Raw genomic sequence first — 22,342 nt, 5'->3', positions numbered from 1 at the left:
ACCCAGACACACACACTCACTTCCTCTTAACAGGACTTTTCCCAGCAGTCACATCATTGTAGAGGTTACCACATCTTTCAAAGAAGTCGCATGCACATGCACACACCCATACACACCTGTGCTTACACACACACACGTCCACACCTGTGCTTACACACACACCCATACACACCTGTGCTTACACACACACACGTCCACACCTGTGCTTACACACACACACGTCCACACCTGTGCTTACACACACACGTCCACACCTGTGCTTACACACACACACGTCCACACCTGTGCTTACACACACACACGTCCACAAACATCTTACGTAAACCTCTAGGTGTACCTGAGAACAGGTTGACCTCTAAATTGACCTCCAGGTTGACCTCCAGGTTAATCTCGCTGTACCTGAGAATAGGACCTGATGTGAGATTGAGTGTTGACAACACAACACTCTCCTTATGCTGTGTTCCTCTCTACCTGCTGGGTGTTGGTGTGTAATTATACAGGTCAGATACCTGGAACCCTGGATACTACTGGAGAGGTGAAAGGTCAAACTCCTCTCTCATTGGTCTGCATTGACAGGACGGGCCGTGATTGGTCCGGCAGCTCAGAGGTGTAGCGCAGCATCTCTTGTGATTGGATGATAGGATGTTGGTGTGGGTCAGCTGGTGTAGTTCTAAATGTCTCCTTTTAAAGGTGTGATTATTGATTATGAGTATATCGTATATCGAATGCATCAGCTCAGCTTGATTTGTCTGCTTTGCACAGGTCCACGTCAGATTGACTTGCTAAGGAGAGACTGAGAGCTTAGAAAAGGTGAGTGGCATCATATCTTGTCTTGAGATTTTATGTCTCACTCCAGTGAACCTGTCTGTCTGACTATCTCACTCTAGTGAACCTGTCTGTCTGACTATCTCACTCCCGTTAACCTGCCTGTCTGACTATCTCGCTCTAGTGAACCTGCCTGTCTGACTATCTCGCTCTAGTGAACCTGCCTGTCTGACTATTTCACTGTAGTGAACCTGTCTGTCTCTCTGTAGTGAGCCTGTCTGTCTCTCCACCTGTCTGTCTCTCCAGAGAGAGGAGGCAGTGATGTCGTCCAAGCCCCCCAGCTCCAGCAGCGTGAACCAGGCCAGGAGAACTGTACAGCAGCTCAGGGTGGAGGCTGGCATCGAGAGGATAAAGGTAGAAACAACCGTACACGGGGAATTTCAAACCTGCGACCTGTTGCTTTGTTACTGAGGTCAGAACCTCAAGTACTTTATATGTACATATGGCCCTGCAGACATGTGCCGTCTGCAAACACACACAGACACAGACACACACAGACACACACACAGACACACACACACACCCCGTGTCTGACCCGCCTGTTTCTGCCCGTGTCCTGCAGGTGTCCAAGGCCTCTGCAGACCTCATGCATTACTGCACAGAACACGGCAAATACGACCCCCTCCTCATGGGCATCCCCACCTCAGAGAACCCCTTCAAGGAGAAGAAGCCCTGCAGCATCCTCTAGTCCTCACTGTGTCTGCTAGCATCCGGCTAGCATCCGGCTAGCTGGCTGGTTGGCTGGCAAGTTAGCCTTCTGGCTGGTTAGCTGGCTGGCTGGCTGGCTGGTTGGTTAGCTAGCTGGTTGGCTGGCTGGCAAGTTAGCTTGCTGGCTGATTGGCTAGCTGGCTGGTTGGTTGGCTGGTTAGCTTGCTGGTTAGCTGGATGGCTAGCTGGCTGGCTCACTGCTTAGCTGGCTAGTTAACTTGCTGGCTAATTGGTTGGTTGGTTAGCTGGCTGGCTAGCTGGTTAGCTTGCTGGTTAGCTTGCTGGTTAGCTTGCTGGTTAGCTTGCTGGTTAGCTTGCTGATTAGCTAGCTGGTTAGCTTGCTGGTTAGCTTGCTGGTTAGCTGTCTGAATGGTTGGCTTTTTCATGTTCCTTTCTGTATTTTTATTTTTAATTATTATTATTATTTGGAAAGAACTGTGATCTTAACATTATCACTCCATTGAGTCTCTGTAGGCCCAACCCTTCTGGTAAACTCATCATGTGTAGCTTTGTAAGGTCTGGTCCTTGAAGTCACAAACTATGAGACAGTGACCGTTAAAGGTACAATCTGTGACACCTCCCCCCTCCCACACACGCACACCACCACCACACGCACACCACCACCACACACACACCACCACCACACACACACCACCACCACACACACACCACCACCAGACATACGCGCATGCACACACACATAGGTGCACTCCGCCTCAATTTACAATGTCCGTCGTTATTTATGTGTTATTGCAATTAATTTTTACTAATGTTTTGAACCATTTTCTTGATGCATCCTTTTTGTGAGCTTGCTAGCACAATTCCAACTTTTCTACTGCAACTAGACCAGCTGCCCTCGTCACTCGAGACTGTGTATACCATGAAAACAAGAAAAGCCTTACCGTGTCTTTGACATCAAGATCTTAACTAGTTAGCTCTCTGTGAAAGGGGTGGGGGGGGGGAGTATTTGGAGAGGGAAGTTGGGATTTGCAAACAAACCTGTTTCCCAATCTTCTACCAGGGCGTTTGTTGACAAACAGTCCCTTGCTCCCCCCCCCCCCCTCCCCCCCCCCCACACACACACACACACACAGGTGATCCAGGAGAGCAGATTATGAGAACCTGGTGTTAGATTGTTTGTTTGTTTGTTTGTTGAGATCTACCAAGGTTTCCGCAACAGCGGTCTCCAGGCCGACCGGTCATGAGTGATCCTGTCAGAAGTTGTTATTAGTTTCCACGGAAACCCTCTCCCTCCTGACCGCGGTGCCCCTTCGCGTGAAGGACAAAAAGTGTTCCAGGGAAGAACCTTGACTGTAGACAGCAGAGTGGTTGTTTGTTTCTTGAAGTGCAGGGTTGGGCCCTTCTGTAGAACTCTATCAAGGGTGTTTTACAAGATGGGTGCAGGTGATATTGTGCCTGTAGCGTGTCACACGCTCAAAACGTCAGCGGGAGCTTCAGCAGTGTCATCATCACATGTGTGTGATTTCACCCCTGTGAATCAGTGTGTTAAAGTACTGATTTGGAGTTGACAGTATGCCATAGCAGAACCAGTGGTGCCGTTTAGAACTTCAGGTCTTCCGTTGAAGAGACAGTGGAGTTCTATGTATCATAAAGATAAAGAAATTCCCCCTTTAAACCCTGGTTGTGTGTGTACAGCACAGTTGGACTCTGTTCCGTGTTAATCCTTTCAGTAAAGGTGTTCTGTGGAGCACAGGGTCCTGCGTGTGTGAGCAGGGCAGAGTGTCCAGGCTGTGTTGCTGTGGTCATGCGTCAGGCACCACGCGACGTGTGTAATCAGCTACTTCTGGAGAAGGCAGCTGTCGATGCCCTCGGCACCGCAGGAGATTAGCTGTTAGCAACTCAGTTGTCCGTGGTCAGCGCAAGCACACTTAGTCATGAGTCACAAACGTGATTCGACAATCAAACACACACGAACACACACTCAAATACATTTGAACACACATTCAAAGCCTTATTAGACGGAAGTTGTCTGTGTGTGCTTTGAAGAACATTATTAGCTTGAAGCAGTTTTATTTCATTTTTTGGGGATAATCAACGTGCCTGTGTTAATTAACATGACTGTGAGATTTGTGACTAAATTGTGCCATGTGGTTTTGTCTTCATAGTTCTGTCAAAGTTTGGAGGGAAAAAAAGGCAAAAGAAAACATAACAAATACGCCTGAATGTGTGTGAACTTATTGGTGCTAACTGACATTCTGTTCTTGATGACCCTGTATTCCAGTGTGCTAAAAACGTAAATTATTTTACAACCACAACAAACTTAAAAATATTGTTCGCTTTCTAGCATTGTGCATTATGAACTTAGCGATCAATGCAAAACATTTATAAATCAATAAGTGTCATGTCCCACATCCCAACCAACCAGCATTTTACCACTGATGGCCTTACAGAACCAGTCAGTCTGATGAACAGGATCCTTATTAGCAGACTGACACAAATCTGGGTTAGCAGCACTAAGTCAATATCAGGTTAGCGCCCAGTTAGCAACAGGTTAACACCAAGCTAACAACGTGTTAGCATCTAGCGTCTAGCTAGCAACAGTTAAGCTCCAAGCTGCAGCAGGTTAGCATCAAGCTATCCCCGAGCAACTATAGCACCGAACAACTATAGCACTAGACCCTAGCAAGAAGCGAGCTAGTTATTCTGCTATAGTAGCAAAGGGAATTCATGCAAAGAAGGAAGACCATTGTAGATTAAAGTTACAAAACAAAAGAATAAAAAGCATTTCAGAAATGTGAAACTAATCAAACGCCTAGCGTTAAGTTAACAAGGAAAGAAAAACTAAAACAGGTTGTGAGAACTTCCCCCTCCAGTGTAAACCTTAGTGACATCTGGTCTGTGTGTAACTCGTAGTAAACTGAACCTGGTGATGTCAAATTAGGTTTTTCTCTTTCCACACCCGTCTCTCTCTGTCTCTCTCTGTCTGTCTCTCTCTCTCTCTCTGTCTCTCTCTCTGTGTCTGTCTCTCTGTGTCTGTCTTTGTCTCTGTTGAGCAGTCTTTCCTACTGGTGTTATTAAACTTTGTTTATTATTACCAGTAGCGTTGTGTCTCTTTCATGTCGCTACCGTGGCTTTCATTAGCTTTCACCCTCTCTGTGCGCCTGTCTGACTAGCTGCCTCTTACAGAACAAAGGAGTGGATGGTCCAGGAAGGAAGTCATTTCCTCCAACAGGAAGCTTTGAGGACTCAAACTCCAACACCCGAAGTCAGGGGTGGAAGAGTGGAGGGGAGGAGGGTGGAGGGGGAGGAGGGAGAGGGGAGGAGGGAGAGGAGGCTGGAGGGAGAGGAGGCTGGAGGGAGAGGGGAGGAGGGTGGAGGGAGAGGAGGGTGGAGGGGAGGAGGGTGGAGGGAGAGGAGGGTGGAGGGGAAGGGAGGAGGGTGGAGGGAGAGGAGAATGGAGGGGAGAAGGGTGGAGGGGAGGAGGGTGGAGGGAGAGGAGGGGAAAGTACTCAGGAGTTATCTGTGGCCTTACTCTGTTTCCTTTCATCATGTCTGCTCCAGTGGCCTCGTATTTATACCACCACACACACACACGCATATACACACGCATATACACACACACACAACAGGCGTAACCCCACAGCCAGCCTGTCTGGGTCCAGAGGAGGATAAAGAACAGAGGAGGGGAGAGGAGGGCGTCTAAAAATAGAAACTGCCGAAATTCCAGTTTCCGCTCCTGGAGAGACCAAGAGTCTATTCTGGGAACGGTCGTCATGGTGTGATGTTTTCCCATCGCTCTGCTGCCGTCCTCGCGACCTTGTCTCTCCGCTGCCGTCCTCGCGACCTTGTCTCTTCGCTGCTGGCCAAACAGCAACAGCAAGGTTTCCTCACTCTGTTCACTTATTTTCTTTCAAAATGACTGAACTTTTACCTTCAATACAACTTGATTTGTGAAAGCACTTTTCCAAAGAGAGCTTTCGAATTTTAATGAAATACGAAACAAGCTAGACTTATTGTACCCCGAAAAAGTTTGTCTTTGACACAAACAGAATCTGCTCTTATATTAGTGCAGACGTGCGGTACATGAACAGGCTGGCTGTCACCCACACACTGGAACACACACAATACCCACAGCCCTCACATAGACTGTCATTAACCAACCAGTTGCACTCTTGCTCATCGTACAGCACACCTGTAATCATCATAATGGTGTAGAAACATACGTGCGGTGAGAGTGCCTCATCAACACAATGTAATCATAAAGAGTAGGCCTACATGTGTACAGTAGCGAGGTACATAGTGGTGAAGCAGGGGTGTAGCAGGGGTGTAGCAGTGACTTACATTTACATTTAGTCATTTAGCAGACGCTCTTATCCAGAGCGACTTACAGTAAGTACAGGGACATTCCCCCCGAGGCAAGTAGGGTGAAGTGCCTTGCCCAAGGACACAACGTCATTTTGCACAGCCGGGATTCGAACCGGTAACCTTCAGATTACTAGCCCGACTCCCTAACCGCTCAGCCACCTGACTCCCAGACTACCTGACTTCAGGGCTATGATGGACGGGGGAACCAGAGTTGTTGGACTGGTTTAGCCTGCATCTGGGGGACTCTGAAGTAAACAAAATACCACAAAAGATTTTATATTTCAACAGGATTCCAGTAAGCACTGAGTACAGCCCTCTCAGGGCTAAATTGCTGCTGAGATTAGAACAGTAGCCCCGTGGCTCCGGGAGATAATCCTTGCGGTGTTAAACAGGGCCTGGCTGACCTGCAATACTGACTAAAGCAAACATGGCAAACACAGATAAGATATTTACTTATGACTAACACACAAATTATTCATGACAAATGTATCACAAAGATAACTGGATACTGATCAAGCGAGCTTGATACAATTAATGTAAGACGTAGAAAGTACAGATATTTGTGTAAAAAAATTTAGGAGTGAAAGTAAAAAGTTGTCAGAAAAAGATTAAGTACTGATACCAGAAATATCTACTTAAGTACAGTAACGAAGTATTTGTACTTTGTTACTTCCCATATCTGCTTATGACAAATGATATAAAATTGTATGTTAAGCATAGCACAAATAATATGTGAATCTTATGAAGAAGTCTACTTAAAGATATGTCACATTGATATGTGTCTGTATGACAGATGTACCACAGACATTTAGCTATCTCACCTATCACCTAAAAACATCAAGCCCAGGTATACACAGTTCTGTAGCTACTATGTGACTATGTACTATGTAGCTTTATCTCTATGTACCTGTGAGTGGCTATGTACCTATGTAGCTATGCTATGTAGTTATGTTCCCGCCTTTGTATCTATGTGGCTATGTGGCTATGTAACTAGGTGTCTTAATAGCTCTGTGGCTATGAGTGTAATCCTGTCTGAGCCAGCAGCACAGTTATACAGTCATCGTGTTGCAGAGAGGGGGGGGGGCACATACCCTGTCAGAACACAGGAATGTGCTGATGTGGGGGGGCAGGGAAAGGGCTGCGGAGAGGGGAGGTGAGATGTAGGGAGAGTGGCAGGGGGTACAGGAGGAGTGCAGGAGGGGTGCAGGAGGGGTGCAGGAGGGGTACAGGAGGAGTGCAGGAGGGGTGCAGGAGGGGTGCAGGAGGGGTGCAGGAGGGGTACAGGAGGAGTGCAGGAGGGGTGCAGGAGGGGTGCAGGAGGGGTACAGGAGGAGTGCAGGAGGGGTGCAGGAGGGGTGCAGGAGGGGTGCAGGAGGGGTACAGGAGGAGTGCAGGAGGGGTGCAGGAGGGGTGCAGGAGGGGTGCAGGAGGAGTGCAGGAGGGGTACAGGAGGGGTACAGGAGGAGTGCAGGAGGGGTGCAGGAGGGGTGCAGGAGGGGTACAGGAGGAGTGCAGGAGGGGTGCAGGAGGGGTGCAGGAGGGGTGCAGGAGGGGTACAGGAGGGGTGCAGGAGGGGTACAGGAGGGGTACAGGAGGGATGCAGGAGGGGTGCAGGAGGAGTGCAGGAGGGGTACAGGAGGGGTACAGGAGGGGTGCAGGAGGGGTACAGGAGGGGTACATGAGGGGTGCAGGAGGGGTGCAGGAGGGGTACAGGAGGAGTGCAGGAGGGGTGCAGGAGGGGTGCAGGAGGGGTGCAGGAGGGGTGCAGGAGGGGTACAGGAGGAGTGCAGGAGGGGTACAGGAGGAGTGCAGGAGGGGTGCAGGAGGGGTGCAGGAGGGGTGCAGGAGGAGTGCAGGAGGGGTACAGGAGGGGTACAGGAGGAGTGCAGGAGGGGTGCAGGAGGGGTGCAGGAGGGGTACAGGAGGAGTGCAGGAGGGGTGCAGGAGGGGTGCAGGAGGGGTGCAGGAGGGGTACAGGAGGGGTACAGGAGGGATGCAGGAGGGGTGCAGGAGGAGTGCAGGAGGGGTACAGGAGGAGTGCAGGAGGGGTGCAGGAGGGGTACAGGAGGGGTACAGGAGGGGTGCAGGAGGGGTGCAGGAGGGGTACAGGAGGGGTGCAGGAGGGGTACAGGAGGGGTACATGAGGGGTGCAGGAGGGGTACAGGAGGGGTGCAGGAGGGGTACAGGAGGGGTACAGGAGGGGTGCAGGAGGGGTACAGGAGGGGTACAGGAGGGGAGCAGGAGGGGTGCAGGAGGGGTGCAGGAGGGGTTCAGGAGGGGTACAGGAGGGGTGCAGGAGAATTTCTTAAACCAGCTATATCCTCACAATGTCATTTCCTGTTTTCTTTTCTCTTTCCACCCTCTCTCTCTTCCAGTGGCGAAAATCTGCTATCAATTTTGGTGGGGACAATTATATGACATTTTCTCAAGAGCAATTCCTGAGGGGAACACCAAAATTATTGCTGTAACACATAGCCTACATTGTAATATGTGAAATGTATATTATTAATATTATTGAAATGTCCTTATGTTTACAGTGATTTATTGGGGGGGACAAATCATATTTTTCCCAGGATGGGGGGGTCGTGTCCCCCCTGTCCCCCCCGGGATTTCCGCTTATGCTTTCTCCCTCTCCCCCCCCTCCTCCTCCCTCTAACTGACTAACTGACTCTAAAGAACTGACCAGCTGAATGAATCTGACTCACTCACTGAATCTGACTGACCAACTAACCAGCTGTCAGACTGTTGCTGACTAACTGAATCTGTTGCTGTAAGTCCAAGGTGTCTGTAAGTCTGAAACCAGTTCAAGAACGAAAAGGGTTGTCCAGGGTTCATGTCCAAATAGTAGAAATGCCTTCGGTTGAACTTTGGTCGTTGAGAAAGACAGCTTTATTTAACAGTGAACTTGGCATAGTTTCATCTGGAGTATTCTCTCCTTATTGTTCAGGAAGGGTTGGGTTGAGATAATCTCTCTGCTCTCTGCTCTATTTTCGTAACACAACACTGAGTCACGAGGGGAATACCTTCTTTGCTTCGGCTCCGACATCATCAACCCTCGACACCAGGCGGCCAGCGTCATCTGTGGGCATGTCACACAATAGGAGGAGGAGGGGTGGCGGGTGGCTTACACAACTTCACAGCATGCATAAGAAACTGAGAAATTCCCGACTGCAGTCACGCGCACCCTCTCTCTCTCCTCCCTCCCTCCCTCCTCCCTTCCTGCTGCCATGAAGGGAGGAGGGAGGGAGGGTAACTCCCCAGCCGGCCCCAGCCGACCCAGCTCAGTGCTCGCCCTTTCCCTCTCTCCCTCCTCTCTCTCTCTGCCTCACCCTCCCTCCCTCCTCACATTCCCTCTATCTCTGCCCCCCCCTCCCTTACACTACCTGCCTCCCCCAGCCAGCCAGCTCCAGCAGCTTCAAAGCTAAACTCCCTCACCCTCCCTCTGCCTCACCCACCCTCCCCTGTGCCCCTCCACCCCCACAGCTGAGCTCATCAGCAGGTGCTGAACTGGGACAAAGGGAACTGCATTATCTCTCTCAGCATTCTGCTTCTGTAACGCAACACATTGCAATCGGTGCAATAAGCATGAAATCCCCCCTGCTTGCTTGTATCTTACAACAGCTCTCAATACAGTTGCAATGCGGAGGGATGTTGCTCTATGTTGCTCTATAGATCTCTGCATCGGGCAGAGAGCTTCACCCGTTTCTATGGAGCTTGCCACTGCTCTGAGTCTGAATAATATCTACAGCTAAGGGCTATCTGTTGTGTCTTTCTGCAGCTGGAGCAGAGGAAATAGGAGGATGGAGGACGAAGGAGTGATATGGAGGACAGATGAGAAAGGGAGGAAGGAGAGGCGAGAGTAGAGAGGGAGGATAGAGGATAGATGAGAGGGAGGAGAGGCGAGAGTAGAGAGGGAGGATAGAGGATCTCCACATGAATGAACTCAGCCCTGCTGATACAGCAGAACTACCAGGCAACAGGAGAGGGGGCTTTTGTCCCCCAGCAGAATGAGTGTGTGTCACAGAGGCCAGTGTGACCCCACTGACCTGTATGTGATCACTCTGCAGCAGGAAAGTCAAGGGTCACTAGGCTTTGTTACACTTCCAGAAATATGAGTGACAATCGAGTTCCAACTCCAAAAAATACTTATTTTTATTGACCACAATAATACATGTGTTTGCAAAGAGATCGCTGCAAGATAATGGTAGAAAATGTTAAACATAAATACACTTAAATATCATAGGAAATAACTTAAAACTGTAAATAAAATGAACCAGTATTCACAACAAAAGTATTCACAACATTTTACTCGAAAATAAAATAAACGACTGGCAAAAGTTCAAATAAACAAATGGCAAATTGGAAACATTGAATGTATTCTGTGTCTTCATATCTTTCCTGTCATTGGATGACGTTTCCGTTCCCTTTATCTCTCCCGGTTTAAATAATCATGACAAGAACTGACAATATCAACAGTGTGAATGGAGAATAATAATAATAATAATAATATATATATATATAAAAATGAATAATCCTAAAAACACCCAGTGTTTCGACAAGTGCTCTGTTTCCCAGTTAATGCATAGTGGCCCTCTGGTGCTCTGGACACACCTGTTAGGACACACCTGTTAGGACACACCTGTTAGGACACACCTGTTAGGACACACCTGTGCTCGGTCTGAACCGAAGGTGAAGTGGCGACTCCCAGCTTCCACACATGATTTCCCCCTCCGGCACAAGTTTGTTTTTAACGTCACATTTAGGTTTTTTTTTAAATATAAAACAGCACGGACTCCGTATAAAAAATAAAAAATAAACAGTTCCTGACGCCCGGACAATTAAAAAAAAAGAAAAAAATACAAAAAATGTCCCTTGTCATCATGGTGACACCTTGGTTGCCATGGCGCTTGAATACCCAACTGCAGCCGTCCTGGAGGACGTCACTTTTTACTCCTCCCTTCGAATCGACGTTCCTTTCCTTTTTTCTTCTATTGTCGTTTTAACCCCCCCACCCCTCTGGGAGGTAGGGGGCGCTGTACTCTGGGGTAGAGTCCGTCAGGGAGCCCCTGTCCCCTGGGTGTAGAGTTGTTCCAGTCCCGGCCTGGTCCAGGTCCAGGTTCTAGGTGGTGGTTCTGGTGCCAGAGCTCATCTCTCCGGGAGGTTGATGAAGGGAACCCACTGGTCCATGCAGCGGCTTTCCCTGCAGAAGCGGTTCACCTTGCTCAGGGCTGGGTCCTTCCAGGTTGAGGAGTGGGGGCTCTGAGGAGGGGAAAGGAGAGGGGGGAGAGGAATGAGGACACAGCCTGATATAGAAAGATCTCTGCTACGTAACACTGGAAGAATGCGCATATTTTTTTTATTTAAATAATTTGCCATGTAAGATCAGCATGCTAGGAATTTGCTCCGAAGTGTCCCTCCCTAAGTTGACAGGGCATGATTGTGCATTTATGCTTTTGTTATTTCCAGTGTTGAAACTGCACAGAATTCATGTGGGAGAGAGTGACTCAGTGAGTCAATGATTACAACGTGATCTGGGCATGTTCTGGCTAGTTCCTCCCCTCCACCACTGAAACTCACATGCAGCACTAAAACAGTGTGTGTGTGGGGGGGGGGGACTTGAGAGGAACATCACATGCCCTCTTGTGCATTGTGATGTCTGAAACCACTGCATCCTAGACTTATAGACTTGTGTCCTTACCAGCTATAATGCATAAGCCTGACAACACATCATGTAGTGATAAAAACACAAAAAGGCGCATGAAAATAGGGTAAGGAGAGGATACTTACAGTTACCAGGACACAGTGCAGGTCCAGGGGCTCTCCTCCCTGCTTGCCTCCCCCTAGTATCTCAGCCAGGCGGTGGGTGTTGTTGACCCGCAGGATGTTAATGTCGTTCTCGCAACAGAACGCCTGGATAAGCGTGAAGTGGATCTGAAGCGCCACATCCTTCACGTCCTCGTCATCCGTAGCCAGCACGCACAGAACCACGTTATCCGGGTCGCTGGAGGGAGGAAAACCACACATCATTAGTATATGAATTCAGTTGTGTTCGTTTCATTTTCTGATTCTATGTTGATAGAAAATTCGAACTTTGTGTGGGTCAGTCGTGACCGATACTTACACATTCAACGACTTTGCTGCCTCGTACACGCCGACAGTGATGCAACCTTGTGGTAATGCAGAACTGAGAACCTCCTCCAAAGCTTTCGCCACTGAGTCCATTCTGAAACAGAAAAATGATGGTTCATATATAAGTTCATCCATGGTCAATAATCGACTTCTTGCAAGTAGCAAGTCAGGACTAGCCTACGATACCTAACAACCATTAAGTAATCCTACTACAGTCGCTAGCAATTCAAGCTAGCAACGTCAGGCTAGCGACCGAAGTGAACCCAACTGACCGATTTGCAAGCTGAAACCGGACTAACTTCTTATTCATTTTTTAATGCATGTCTTTCTCTAGTTCATTCTATAGTTGAAAAAAAATAGTATGTTGTCAAATCTACCGATCTTCCAAATAATATCTTAAGTAAGTAAGTAAGCTTTCAGAAAGTTTACCTGACACCGGTGCGTAACGTTATTGTACTGTCTATACAGTGCAGAATAGACTCGCTCACCATGCGTCTCGTGAGCTCAACAGAAAAGCTGGCGTAACTTTCTTTTGTCGAAAGTTGCAACAAGCTCAATAAGGACATGCTGATATTAGCTAACATGTATATCAGCTACATGTACTGTATATTTGCAAAGGTTTTATGCTACAAATAGAGCTGACCACAGTACGTGTTCACCAAGTCCAAGTATAGCGCATATCTACTGCACGGACTCATCCACCTCGCTAAAGATAGCCAGCCAGTTCTGTAGCAGGGATCCCAGTTCGCAAGATAACGCTACCGATTTCCTGAGAGAATACCAATTTACTAAAAGCGCAATTTACCTTTCTGCAGAAATATCCCCAGTTAGATCTTCAAATGTCATCTTGCACATAAACTCCAAATCCACCATTGACGGTCAAAAATGTTATTGCCGGTTCGCTTCGAGCGGTCAAAATTCTCAATACTGTACTTCGATTGTCGTTCACGGGTAAACTGACTCCTCTCGACTCGGGTAGTCTCATAAAATTCCCAAGAACAAAAAACTATTTGCATGTAGAACACCATTGGACACATGCTAATTAGCCAGGATATTTCTGGACGCCGAATGGCTGAATAGAGATCAGCAACAGAAATCATATATTCTGATTGGCCGGGCCGTTGTTAGGAGGCGGTGCCAGTAGCCAGCTGAGAGACTGCTAGCTAGCAGAACTAGAGGTGAGAAACGAGCTACATTGATTAAGCAAAGGTCCCATTCAGAGTGAAAATGATTAAATCAGGGCAAATTAGAGACCGAAACTAGTAGACGAGCCTAGGTTGTCCTTTCCCCTATAGCCCGTGGACAGAATGTGAAGTTTAACTTTAGAAGTCAGCACACTGAAGCCGGATAATATGACATTTTGCTCCGTTTCTACATGCATGTAGCTTTATGCCTTAGTGGGATTAGACTGGATTGTTGTTAAATATTATGCACGATAAGCGTCCACTTCACTTTAGTTCGGCATAGACGTTCCCATTACCAGGAAACATCTCTAGTTGAGTGTCAGCATTTCAAGGTTTGTCCGTCACCTTCGTGACACAAAAAACAGAAAATCTATCATTCCTAGAAAGATAACTATTGCTGTAATAAACATTTAAAAACATTATAATACATAACCACCTGCAGGAAGTCATGCAAACTCACCTGTCATGTGAACGGGCCTGAGGACATAGCAACGAGACCTTGAACTAGACGCGTTCCACACCGGCAGACGGCCGCTGATTGGCTCGTATGAGAGCGTGCGAAACCGCGACTCCTGGAGGGGTAGAATACAAAAGACTGGCGCGAGACGATGATGAAGCGCGCGCAAACGGACTGCGGAATGTACCTTATGACAAACTAACTTACCGATTAAGCGATGCATGGAGAATTTCTAAGTAGAAATCTTTCACATTAATGACTCTGGACGTTTGTTACTCGCCACCCACAGAGTTCCACTAAGTCATTTGCATCCGTTAAATTGCCACTGATTCGATCGAAACAGTGATCCGAAATCTGCCAAGCCCACTGCATAACTTTGACAGGTCTAACGACCGTGACCGGAGTGTGAAACTCGTGGTTTCGCTCAATCAAGGCCTCCGGTCTTGGTCCGTTTCATTTGGAAATTTTAGGTCAGTGGAAATAAAATGTGCAAAACAAAGACATCTCAACCACACTTGTTTCTTTCGTGTTTCTTAAAATCTAAAGGGATTACAGTAAAAAATCTAGGCTATAATGATTTCGCTGTTGTAGTCAAGAGCTTTAAAGGTTTGATAATCAAGCATGCTGTGTTTTTGCATTTCAAACCGTTCGTATATATTTAGGAATTATTTAACTTTTATTCTGGTTAGCTATGTTTAGCAAAAATGGTCTGTCATTGTCAGTCTCGGCCTGGGCCTGGTAACCCTGGTTACTGTTAAGGTTCCAACACTGTCACCTTGGCCAGGTCTCATTCCGGCAGTGTCTCTCTTCCACCACTAGAGGGCGGAGGTGCTTCACATTTGAGAAAACATGCTGTCCAGTAATCTCTTGCTACTCACAGCGCTATAACACCTGCTGTAGGCCTACTTCTCAAAAGTTTGATTGCTTTAACATGTAATCAAACATGCGATTATAGGCTACCTCATACTATCCATAAGAGTTCATCTGAATTGTACGCAGTTTACAAGTAGGGCCTAAAATCCCTCGAAATTGTATTCATGTTGTTTTGTGTGTTGCCTTGACTTGTCAAAATGTATAAAATAACACAATATGTGCAGCAATATATTATAGAATATAATAGAATCATCAAATTAAATCAGTGATGCAGAAGAGAAGCTGTTTCACGCTGTTCAAGGTAGCCTAACTCTGGTGTGTTTGTTTCCTGGTAGCCATGACAGCAGGATTGCGGAATGGGCGACACCCACGACGAAGAGACCAAACTCGCCCTGGTCACACCTTTGTAATCCCTATCTGGAGACAGGGTGACATTACAAGAGAGAGAGAGAGAGAGAGAGAGAGAGAGAGAGAGAGAGAGAGAGAGAGAGAGAGAGAGAGAGAGAGAGAGAAGGAGAAGAGAGAAATTGTGAAAGAGGGAGCGAGAGGGAGAAAAGAAAGAGTGAAAGAGAGAACGTGTGAGAAAGAGAGAGAGAAAGAGAAATGGTGAAGAGAGAGAAAAAGAGAAAAGAGAGAGTGAAAGAGCAAGAAACAGCAAGAGTGAAAAAGGGATAGAAAGAAAGGGATAGTGAAACAGAGAAAGAGCAACAAGATAAAAGACCAGCTCTGCTTGTCGTTCAGTGATGTACGAGGCGTTGTCGCCGGGCGGTTCTGCATGTGCTGCTTCCTCCTAATGGCCTGATTGGTCAATTAATTCCTTGTCTGCCTGCATCCCTGCCACCCTCTTTAAAGAGGAAAGAGTCATATTTCCTCCCAGATTAGTATAGATACCAGCTGACAGTCCGCACTGCTCAAGGTATTTGGGAGGCATAATTCATTCATAATGCCACAATACACCCCATCTGTCATCCCAGATTCTAACTCCTCCACCAGCACACACGGTCCTCTCTGTCCCAGTGCTGGCTCACAGGCAGAGGGAGGAAGTGTGTGTGTGTGTGTGTGTGGAAGAGGTATGTTGGGAGGTGTGTGTGTGTGGTAGAGCTATACTGGGAAGTTTGGGTGTGTGTCTGTGTGTGTGTGTGTGTCTGTGTGTGTGTGTGTGGCAGAGATATGCTGGGAGGCATATTTATATCTGTGTTTGTAGAGGAATGGTGGTTGGTGTGGTAGGAATGTTCAGGTGTGAATGTGTGTGAGGTCGGAGTCTGTTTGGTATGTGTGTGTGTTTGGGGGGAGGGGCGAGAGGGGGGGCGGGTGAGGACAAGGTTGGGAGGTCGTCAGCTTCCCTCATACTGATGTATGAGCTGGCATATGCAAGCGATGAATTACCAGGCGAAGGGAGTCAATTATCCACTCTGGAAAAAAGCAGAGAGCAGCGCCTAGATGCCCCAGGGCCCCTATCCAATTCAGAGACCGATTTTACAAAGAGAGGAGGAAAGGAGGGGAGAGGCGACGAGGGTAGGGGAGGAGAAGAGGGGAGAGGAGGGGAGAGAAGGAGGGGACGTGAGGAGGAGAGGAGGGGAGGGGAGGGGAGGGGAGGGGAGGGGAGGGGAGGGGAGGGGAGGGGAGAGGAGAGGAGAGGAGAGGAGAGGAGAGGAGAGGAGAGAGGAGGGGAGGGGAAGTGAAATAAAAGAAGGAAGACCAGAAAAGAAAGTGGTGGAAGGAAGAAAAGAAGCAACCTGTGTTCCTTTCTACACTTTCACCCCCCTCCTCTCCTTCTCTCACTCCATCTTCTCTTCCCCTCCCTACCTCCCTCCCTCCCTCTCTACATCTACTGAAATCCAGTGCAGTGGAAGTGGTGTGAAAATGCAGAATGCTATTATGAGGTGTTGAGAGTGGCCGGCCGGCGGCCATGATGGATGGCGGTGGGATTTGTGGAGGCCTCTTGTCAAACAGCAGCTATTTCCTCCTCTTAACTGCTCCCTCCTTCCTTCCTCCATTCCTCTCCTCCTATCAGAATCAGGCCCCCAGTCGATCTGGCCTAAGTGGAAGGCACTTGGAATATATTGCAACAGCCCCCCCCTCCCCTTACACACATACACACACAGAAACACACACACTTTCTTTTGGACACACATGCACACAAACACACACCCTCTCTCTCTATCACACACACACCTGCTCTCTATCACACACACGCACAGACTCTCTATCACACACACTCTCTCTCTATCACACACACACCTGCTCTCTATCACACACACACACTCTCTATCACACACACACACACACTCTATCACACACACACACCTGCTCTCTATCAGACACACACCTGCTCTGTATCACACACACGCACACACTCTCTATCACACACACACTCTATCACACACATACACTCTATCACACACACACACTCTCTCTATCACACACACACCTGCTCTCTATCACACACACACTCTCTATCACACACACACACACACACTCTCTCTATCACACACACACACACACACTCTATCACACACACTCCTAAAGTGTCCCTTGCCACCTTGGCTTGTCATTCCAGCAGGCCATTGATTTCTCTAACCTCGTTTTTTGGAGGAGAGAGAGAGTAAAGGAGAGAGAGAGCAAAGAGAGGGAGAGAAGGCTGGAGAGGAGGAGGGGATATGGAGAGTGATACCGTAAGCCGGGCTTCCTGCCCAGGCGCTGAGTGACGCGAGCGACTCACAGGGAAATGAGGTCGTTAGCAGGAATTACAGCAGGTTTGAAAGGCTGGTAATGGGTTTTAATGATGGAATTTAACACACAGCACCTCCAGGGACAGACAGCAAGCCAGGGTGGGACAGGTCGCTTAATAAAGAGAGGAGGAGAGAGGGAGGAGAGAGAGAAGGGGGAGAGAGAAAGAGAGGGGAGGGAGAGAGAGGGGTAAAAGAGGAGGTCAGAGAGAGAGGAGAAAGGGAGGGAGGTTCCACTTTCAAAAGTAAGACTTAGGACTGTGCTGTATGTGTGTGTGTGTAGGTGTGTGTGTGTGATGTGAGCGAATCTGTCTCATTTGTCTGAATCGAGCAACTTCCTTTTGTTATCGTTCTGGACAATCCTAATTATTTGGACGGTGAAAGAAAGCACAACGTCCACAGGGAGTAAAGAACATAAGCTCCTCGCTGAGCAAGGCAGGGAAATCCCTCCGCTTTAAGTCCTCAAGTTGGAGAGATTCCCCAACATAATAACAAAAGGTTCTTAAGTTATAAGAGGGGTTGGGGACATAAGCCAGGCCAGAAATGCAAATTGTTATAGAAGAGAGCTGCTAAAACAAAAGAGAGAGGACTCCCGCCTCTAAGCTGAGGGAGAGACGTCCCCCTCGGGGGTATCAGAGTGCCGGGGACACTGTGGTTGAACCACTGCAGCACAGCCCTGATGCGTCATGATTATGACCGTTGTTCTACCATCACAGTGATTAGAGATCGTCACCCCGGATGCCTTCACACAAGACCGGAACTTTGTCCAGTCACTCAGACTGTCGCAGCCTGGATGTGAACAAGCTGAGGGAGGCAGGGATGAACAGAGACATTTCCAACAGAATGAATGAGTGACATAGTTTGAATCCCTGGGCCAGAGTAAGAACATAACACACACACAGGTAGAAGGAGTTTAAAAGAAGTGTAGCAGTAAGAACTCTCTATCGCTCTCACACACACACACACAATCAGACTTTCTGCAACAGCAGGCACTGATCAGTGCTTAGCTCAGTCAGAGCAGAGACTGTGTACGTGTGCTGTGTGTGTGTGTGTGTGTGAGTGTGTGTGTGAGTGTGTGTGTGTGAGTGTGTGTGTGTGTGTGTGTGTCGGGGGGGTTCAGTAATGGCTTGTTATCCTCTACAAGGCCTGGGGGCAGGAGCAGCCATGTCTCAGGGAGTATCGATCTGCCCCCACCCCGACTCCCTCCCTCACCCCGACTCCCTCCCTCACCCCGACTCCCTCCCTCACCCCGCCCCCCTCTCTCACCTCTCCTCACCCCCCTCACCCTGCCGCCCTCCCTCACCCACCTCCGCACCTCCCCTCACCCCCCTCACCATGCCCCCCCTCACCCCACCCTCCCTCACCTCCCCTCACCCCCCTCACCCCACCTCCCTCACCTCCCCTCACCCCCCCAGCTCTGAACCTGTACCGTAATAACTGAACTCATGTCAGGGAGGTAATTATCATTGATCTGCTGCTAAAGGTGACAAATCTCACCCATGTGTGTGTGTGTGTGTGTGTTACCCTGGTTACCACTGTGTTCACCGGGCAGCTGTCCTAGCGGTGTTGTTGTTACCACGGCGACAAGATGGGTGATCTGTCCTACAACTTCCTGTCTGTGAGTCTGGTGACCTATGACCTTGTAGGGGATTCTGGGTGCTTCGATGGTGATAATTTAACTACTGTACCTCTGTGACAAATGCACACGCACACACATGCACTCTCTCTCTCACACACACACACACACAGTTTAGAGAGCAAGCACGAGTCAGTAAATATGATGACCAGTCAGACTGTAACAGAGCAGATGGCTTCATTCATTCACTCACCCAGAGGTACATTTGATTCGCATCTGAACTGACACTCTGAGGTCAGTTCTCCTGGTCTCTTTGTAGGATGTAGTATAAATCAAATACTCCGCATGTGTTTGACTTGTAATTAATCATGCGAAGGAACTGACACCAACAGCAATGTTTTTGTATGTTTGTATGTACATCTGTGTGTGTGTGTGTGTGTGTGTGATAGATGACCACATGGAAGAGATTTATTAGCGTTTATCCAGACTGACTGGTCACCAACATAACAGCAAGTAAGCTCAATATGTCTGTCTGTGTGTTTGTGTGTGTGAGTCTATATCTGTGTGTGTCTGTGACCATAGCTGTGTGTGTGTGTGTTTGTGTGAGAGAGTGTGTGTGTGTGTGTGTGTGCGTGTATGTGTGAGTGTGTGTGTGTGTGTGCTTTAGTCTTTTATATGTCTTTATCTTTTGTAAGACAACTGATAAACTCCCTTTTATAACCTGCCCAGGGTTCACTGGGTGGTGACAGGAAGAGGGAGAGAGAGGAGAGAGGAGAGAGACAGAGAGAGAGAGAGAGAGAGAGAGAGAGAGAGAGAGAGAGAGAGAGATGAGAGAGAGAGAGAGAGAGAGAGAGGGAGAGAGCGAGAGAGAGAGAGAGAGAGATGAGAGAGGGAGAGAGAGAGAGAGAGAGAGAGAGAGAGAGAGAGAGAGAGAGAGGGAGAGGGAGAGGGAGAGAGAGAGAGGGAGAGAGAGAGAGAGAGAGAGAGAGAGAGAGAGAGAGAGAGAGAGAGAGAGAGAGAGAGAGGGAAGAGAGAGACAGGGACAGGCAATCAGTTCTCTGGTTGCGGGCGTTGGTGCGAGGAGGGGAGCAGATGAAACCTCATTTTCCTCTGATTAAGTCCTCTGAAAATATTCCATTTGTCAGTGCCATAGCCGCGGCGACAGGGCCCTGCCTACGCGGTCAGTCGACTGTGTCTGTTGACTATGTAGCTCTGCTATTTACATCCGTCACTGACAACACCATCTCACCTCGCTAATGTCCTCCCCACCTCCCCCTCCCTCTCCTCCCCCCCGCTCCCCCTCCCTCCATCCCTCCATCCCTCCAAATCATCCTCCGAAACTCCTGTCTGCTGTGCTCTGCCTCCTTCCTCTCTCCCTCTCTCCTCCTTCCTCTCCCTCTCTCCCTCTCTCCTCCTTCCTCTCCCTCTCTCCTCCTTCCTATCCCTCTCTCCTCCTTCCTCTCCCTCTCTCCTCCTTCCTCTCCCTCTCTCCTCCTTCCTCTCCCTCTCTCCTCCTTCCTCTCCCTCTCTCCTCCTTCCTCTCCCTCTCTCCTCCTTCCTTTTCCCCTTTCTCCGTCTCTCCTCTCTCCTCCTTCCTCTCCCTCTCTCCTCCTTCCTTTTACCCTTTCTCCCTCCCTCTCTCCTCCTTTATCCCTCCCTCCCTCCTCCCTCCCTCTCTTGTTCTCTTGCCCCAGCGTACTTGTTCCAGCCAGGTTGTAGCCTCCCCTCCTTCCCCCCTTCCACGCTCCCCCTCACCTCCCCCTTCCACGCTCCCCCCTCACCTCCCCCTTCCTCGTTCCAAAACACTGCTGCCAATGTTTTCACCCCCCCCCCACGTCCCTTGCTCTGAAGCCAGGGTACCTGAGCCCCCCCGGCCCCCCTGTCCCCCCCGGCCCCCCCTGCATGTGATCTGCCCTCATTGCAAGGTTGACCATCTCAGAGGCCCGCTGCACTCTCCTTCCTTCACACTCGCTTTCAATGTCATACATTTCAATTCCAATCTCTGTCTCTTTCTCTCTCGCTCTTTCTTTTCTCTCCATCCATTCTTTTTTTCCTCTCCTCCGCTAGCTCAACCTCAGCTGCCCTCCCCTCTCTGTCCTCCCCCCCCTCCCCCCCTCCCCCCCTCCCTCCCTCCCTCCCTCCCCCCGTCTCTCCCTCCATCCCTCCCTGCATCCCCATCAGGAATTTGTCGTTTTTCTTTCACTCTCCTTCTCTCTCCTTCTCTCTCTCCCTCTCTACACACCTAGACTATTGGCCATTATCCAGCCTCTCGCTTTCAGGGCCTCCGTCACCCAAAACTGCAATTTCCCCCGACCCGCATCTGTGATGAGACCCAAATGAAACATCATTAATATTTTTGTTCAAAAGAAATCGAATTGTGTCGACAATTTTTAATATCGTTTCCCCCCCACTTCCTTTAACCGCTCTCGTCTGATGGTCTATCTCTCCTTCCTGCCGATGATGGTTCTCGAAAAACACTTCTGTCCCATTATTGTATCCCCCTGACACAGACACACAGACACACAGACACCCACACAGCAAGCCAGCCTCATTCAGTCTGCTTCAAGGTCTTCAGTCAGGTAAGCAGACAGTGGTTGAACAGGCCTGTTAAGTTAAGGTGTTAAACAACCCCAGACCTGACCCCAACCCCCAGCCTCCAGCCCCTAGCCTCCAACCCCAGCCTAGATCAGGCTTGGAGTGTAACCCTACAGGAGGGTATCTCTCCAGGAGCAGGGTTGGAGTGTAACCCTACAGGAGGGTATCTCTCCAGGAGCAGGGCTGGAGTGTAACCCTACAGGAGGGTATCTCTCCAGGAGCAGGGTTGGAGTGTAACCCTACAGGAGGGTACCTCTCCAGGAGCAGGGTTGGAGTGTAACCCTACAGGAGGGTATCTCTCCAGGAGCAGGGCTGGAGTGTAACCCTACAGGAGGGTATCTCTCCAGACCTGTAGAACACCTGTGAGCCATTGAGGCCACTGAAACAAGCGTTGAAATAGAGGAAGAAAGGAAAAGTAGAAGAGAGGAGAAACTAAAACAGCCCAGAAGTTGTGAAGTGTAATTTGGGAATGAATCAGCATCTGTTAGCCTGCGGGTTCTCTCTCTCTCCATCTGTCTGCCTCCCCTTCTCTGCCCCGCTCCTCCTCACCCTCTCCCTCGTTTCAATCCTCCTCTCGATCTCTTTCTCTACCTCCTTCCACTTCCTCTCTCTCTCTCCCTCCTCCTCTCCCTCTCTCCTCCATCTCAGTGTTCTCTCTCAGTGTGGCATCCTGGGTAGTCAGTGCTCACCAGAGCGTTTCCTGCCAGTTCGCTGTCTCGCCAGCCCGCTCCCTAACCAAACTTTACCCCCCCCACCTCCCGCAAGCCTCCTCCCTCATTAGCATGTCATTAGCATGTCATTAGCATGGCTCTGATCTCTGCTCTGGTTCTCACGTCTTCTCTCTCTGAAGTTCCTCCCTCCCCATTTACACATGTTCTGCTGCGAGGGAAGGAGGGAAGGAGGGAGGGAATTGAAACAAGAAAATATGTTAGGTGTGTCA

At 49.0% G+C, this 22,342-nt stretch overlaps 2 protein-coding genes across 4 annotated transcripts; one reads left to right on the top strand and one right to left on the bottom strand.

Moving 5' to 3' along the window:
- Nucleotides 1-645: 645 nt before the first annotated feature.
- Nucleotides 646-4,592, top strand: gng12a (guanine nucleotide binding protein (G protein), gamma 12a). 2 transcript variants are annotated; one of them, XM_062481693.1, is made up of 3 exons: nt 646-810; nt 1,072-1,179; nt 1,388-4,592. In XM_062481693.1, exons 2-3 carry the CDS (start codon nt 1,087-1,089, stop codon nt 1,511-1,513), a joined length of 219 nt encoding a protein of 72 aa, XP_062337677.1. In that variant the 5' UTR covers nt 646-810; nt 1,072-1,086; the 3' UTR covers nt 1,514-4,592. The 2 variants fall into 2 exon arrangements, with proteins under 2 accessions (XP_062337677.1, XP_062337678.1); XM_062481694.1 differs by having other exon boundaries at nt 774-810; nt 1,035-1,179.
- Nucleotides 4,593-9,993: 5,401 nt separating this feature from the next.
- On the bottom strand, nt 9,994-13,665 carry gadd45aa (growth arrest and DNA-damage-inducible, alpha, a). 2 transcript variants are annotated; one of them, XM_062481896.1, is made up of 4 exons: nt 13,633-13,665; nt 11,981-12,082; nt 11,647-11,860; nt 9,994-11,118 (listed from the first exon to the last, which is right to left on the bottom strand). In XM_062481896.1, exons 2-4 carry the CDS (start codon nt 12,079-12,081, stop codon nt 11,005-11,007), a joined length of 429 nt encoding a protein of 142 aa, XP_062337880.1. In that variant the 5' UTR covers nt 12,082; nt 13,633-13,665; the 3' UTR covers nt 9,994-11,004. The 2 variants fall into 2 exon arrangements, with proteins under 2 accessions (XP_062337880.1, XP_062337879.1); XM_062481895.1 differs by lacking the exon at nt 13,633-13,665 and adding an exon at nt 12,794-12,956.
- Nucleotides 13,666-22,342: the final 8,677 nt, after the last annotated feature.

Source organism: Osmerus eperlanus, chromosome 16 (genome assembly GCF_963692335.1).
Source record: "Osmerus eperlanus chromosome 16, fOsmEpe2.1, whole genome shotgun sequence".
In the NCBI taxonomy this organism is placed as follows: Eukaryota; Metazoa; Chordata; class Actinopteri; order Osmeriformes; family Osmeridae; genus Osmerus; species Osmerus eperlanus.
This window is presented reverse-complemented; position numbering and strand designations above follow the sequence as displayed.

Excerpts from the sequence above, each read along its gene's own strand:
- gng12a (XM_062481693.1), top strand. The coding sequence starts at position 1,087 with ATGTCGTCCAAGCCCCCCAGCTCCAGCAGCGTGAACCAGGCCAGGAGA. Across the intron at positions 1,180-1,387 it reads CTGGCATCGAGAGGATAAAG|GTGTCCAAGGCCTCTGCAGA; the intron begins GTAGAAACAACC and ends CGTGTCCTGCAG.
- gadd45aa (XM_062481895.1), bottom strand. The coding sequence starts at position 12,861 with ATGGTGGATTTGGAGTTTATGTGCAAGATGACATTTGAAGATCTAACT. Across the intron at positions 12,083-12,793 it reads GGGGATATTTCTGCAGAAAG|AATGGACTCAGTGGCGAAAG; the intron begins GTAAATTGCGCT and ends TTTCTGTTTCAG. Across the intron at positions 11,861-11,980 it reads GCAGCAAAGTCGTTGAATGT|CGACCCGGATAACGTGGTTC; the intron begins GTAAGTATCGGT and ends TCCTCCCTCCAG.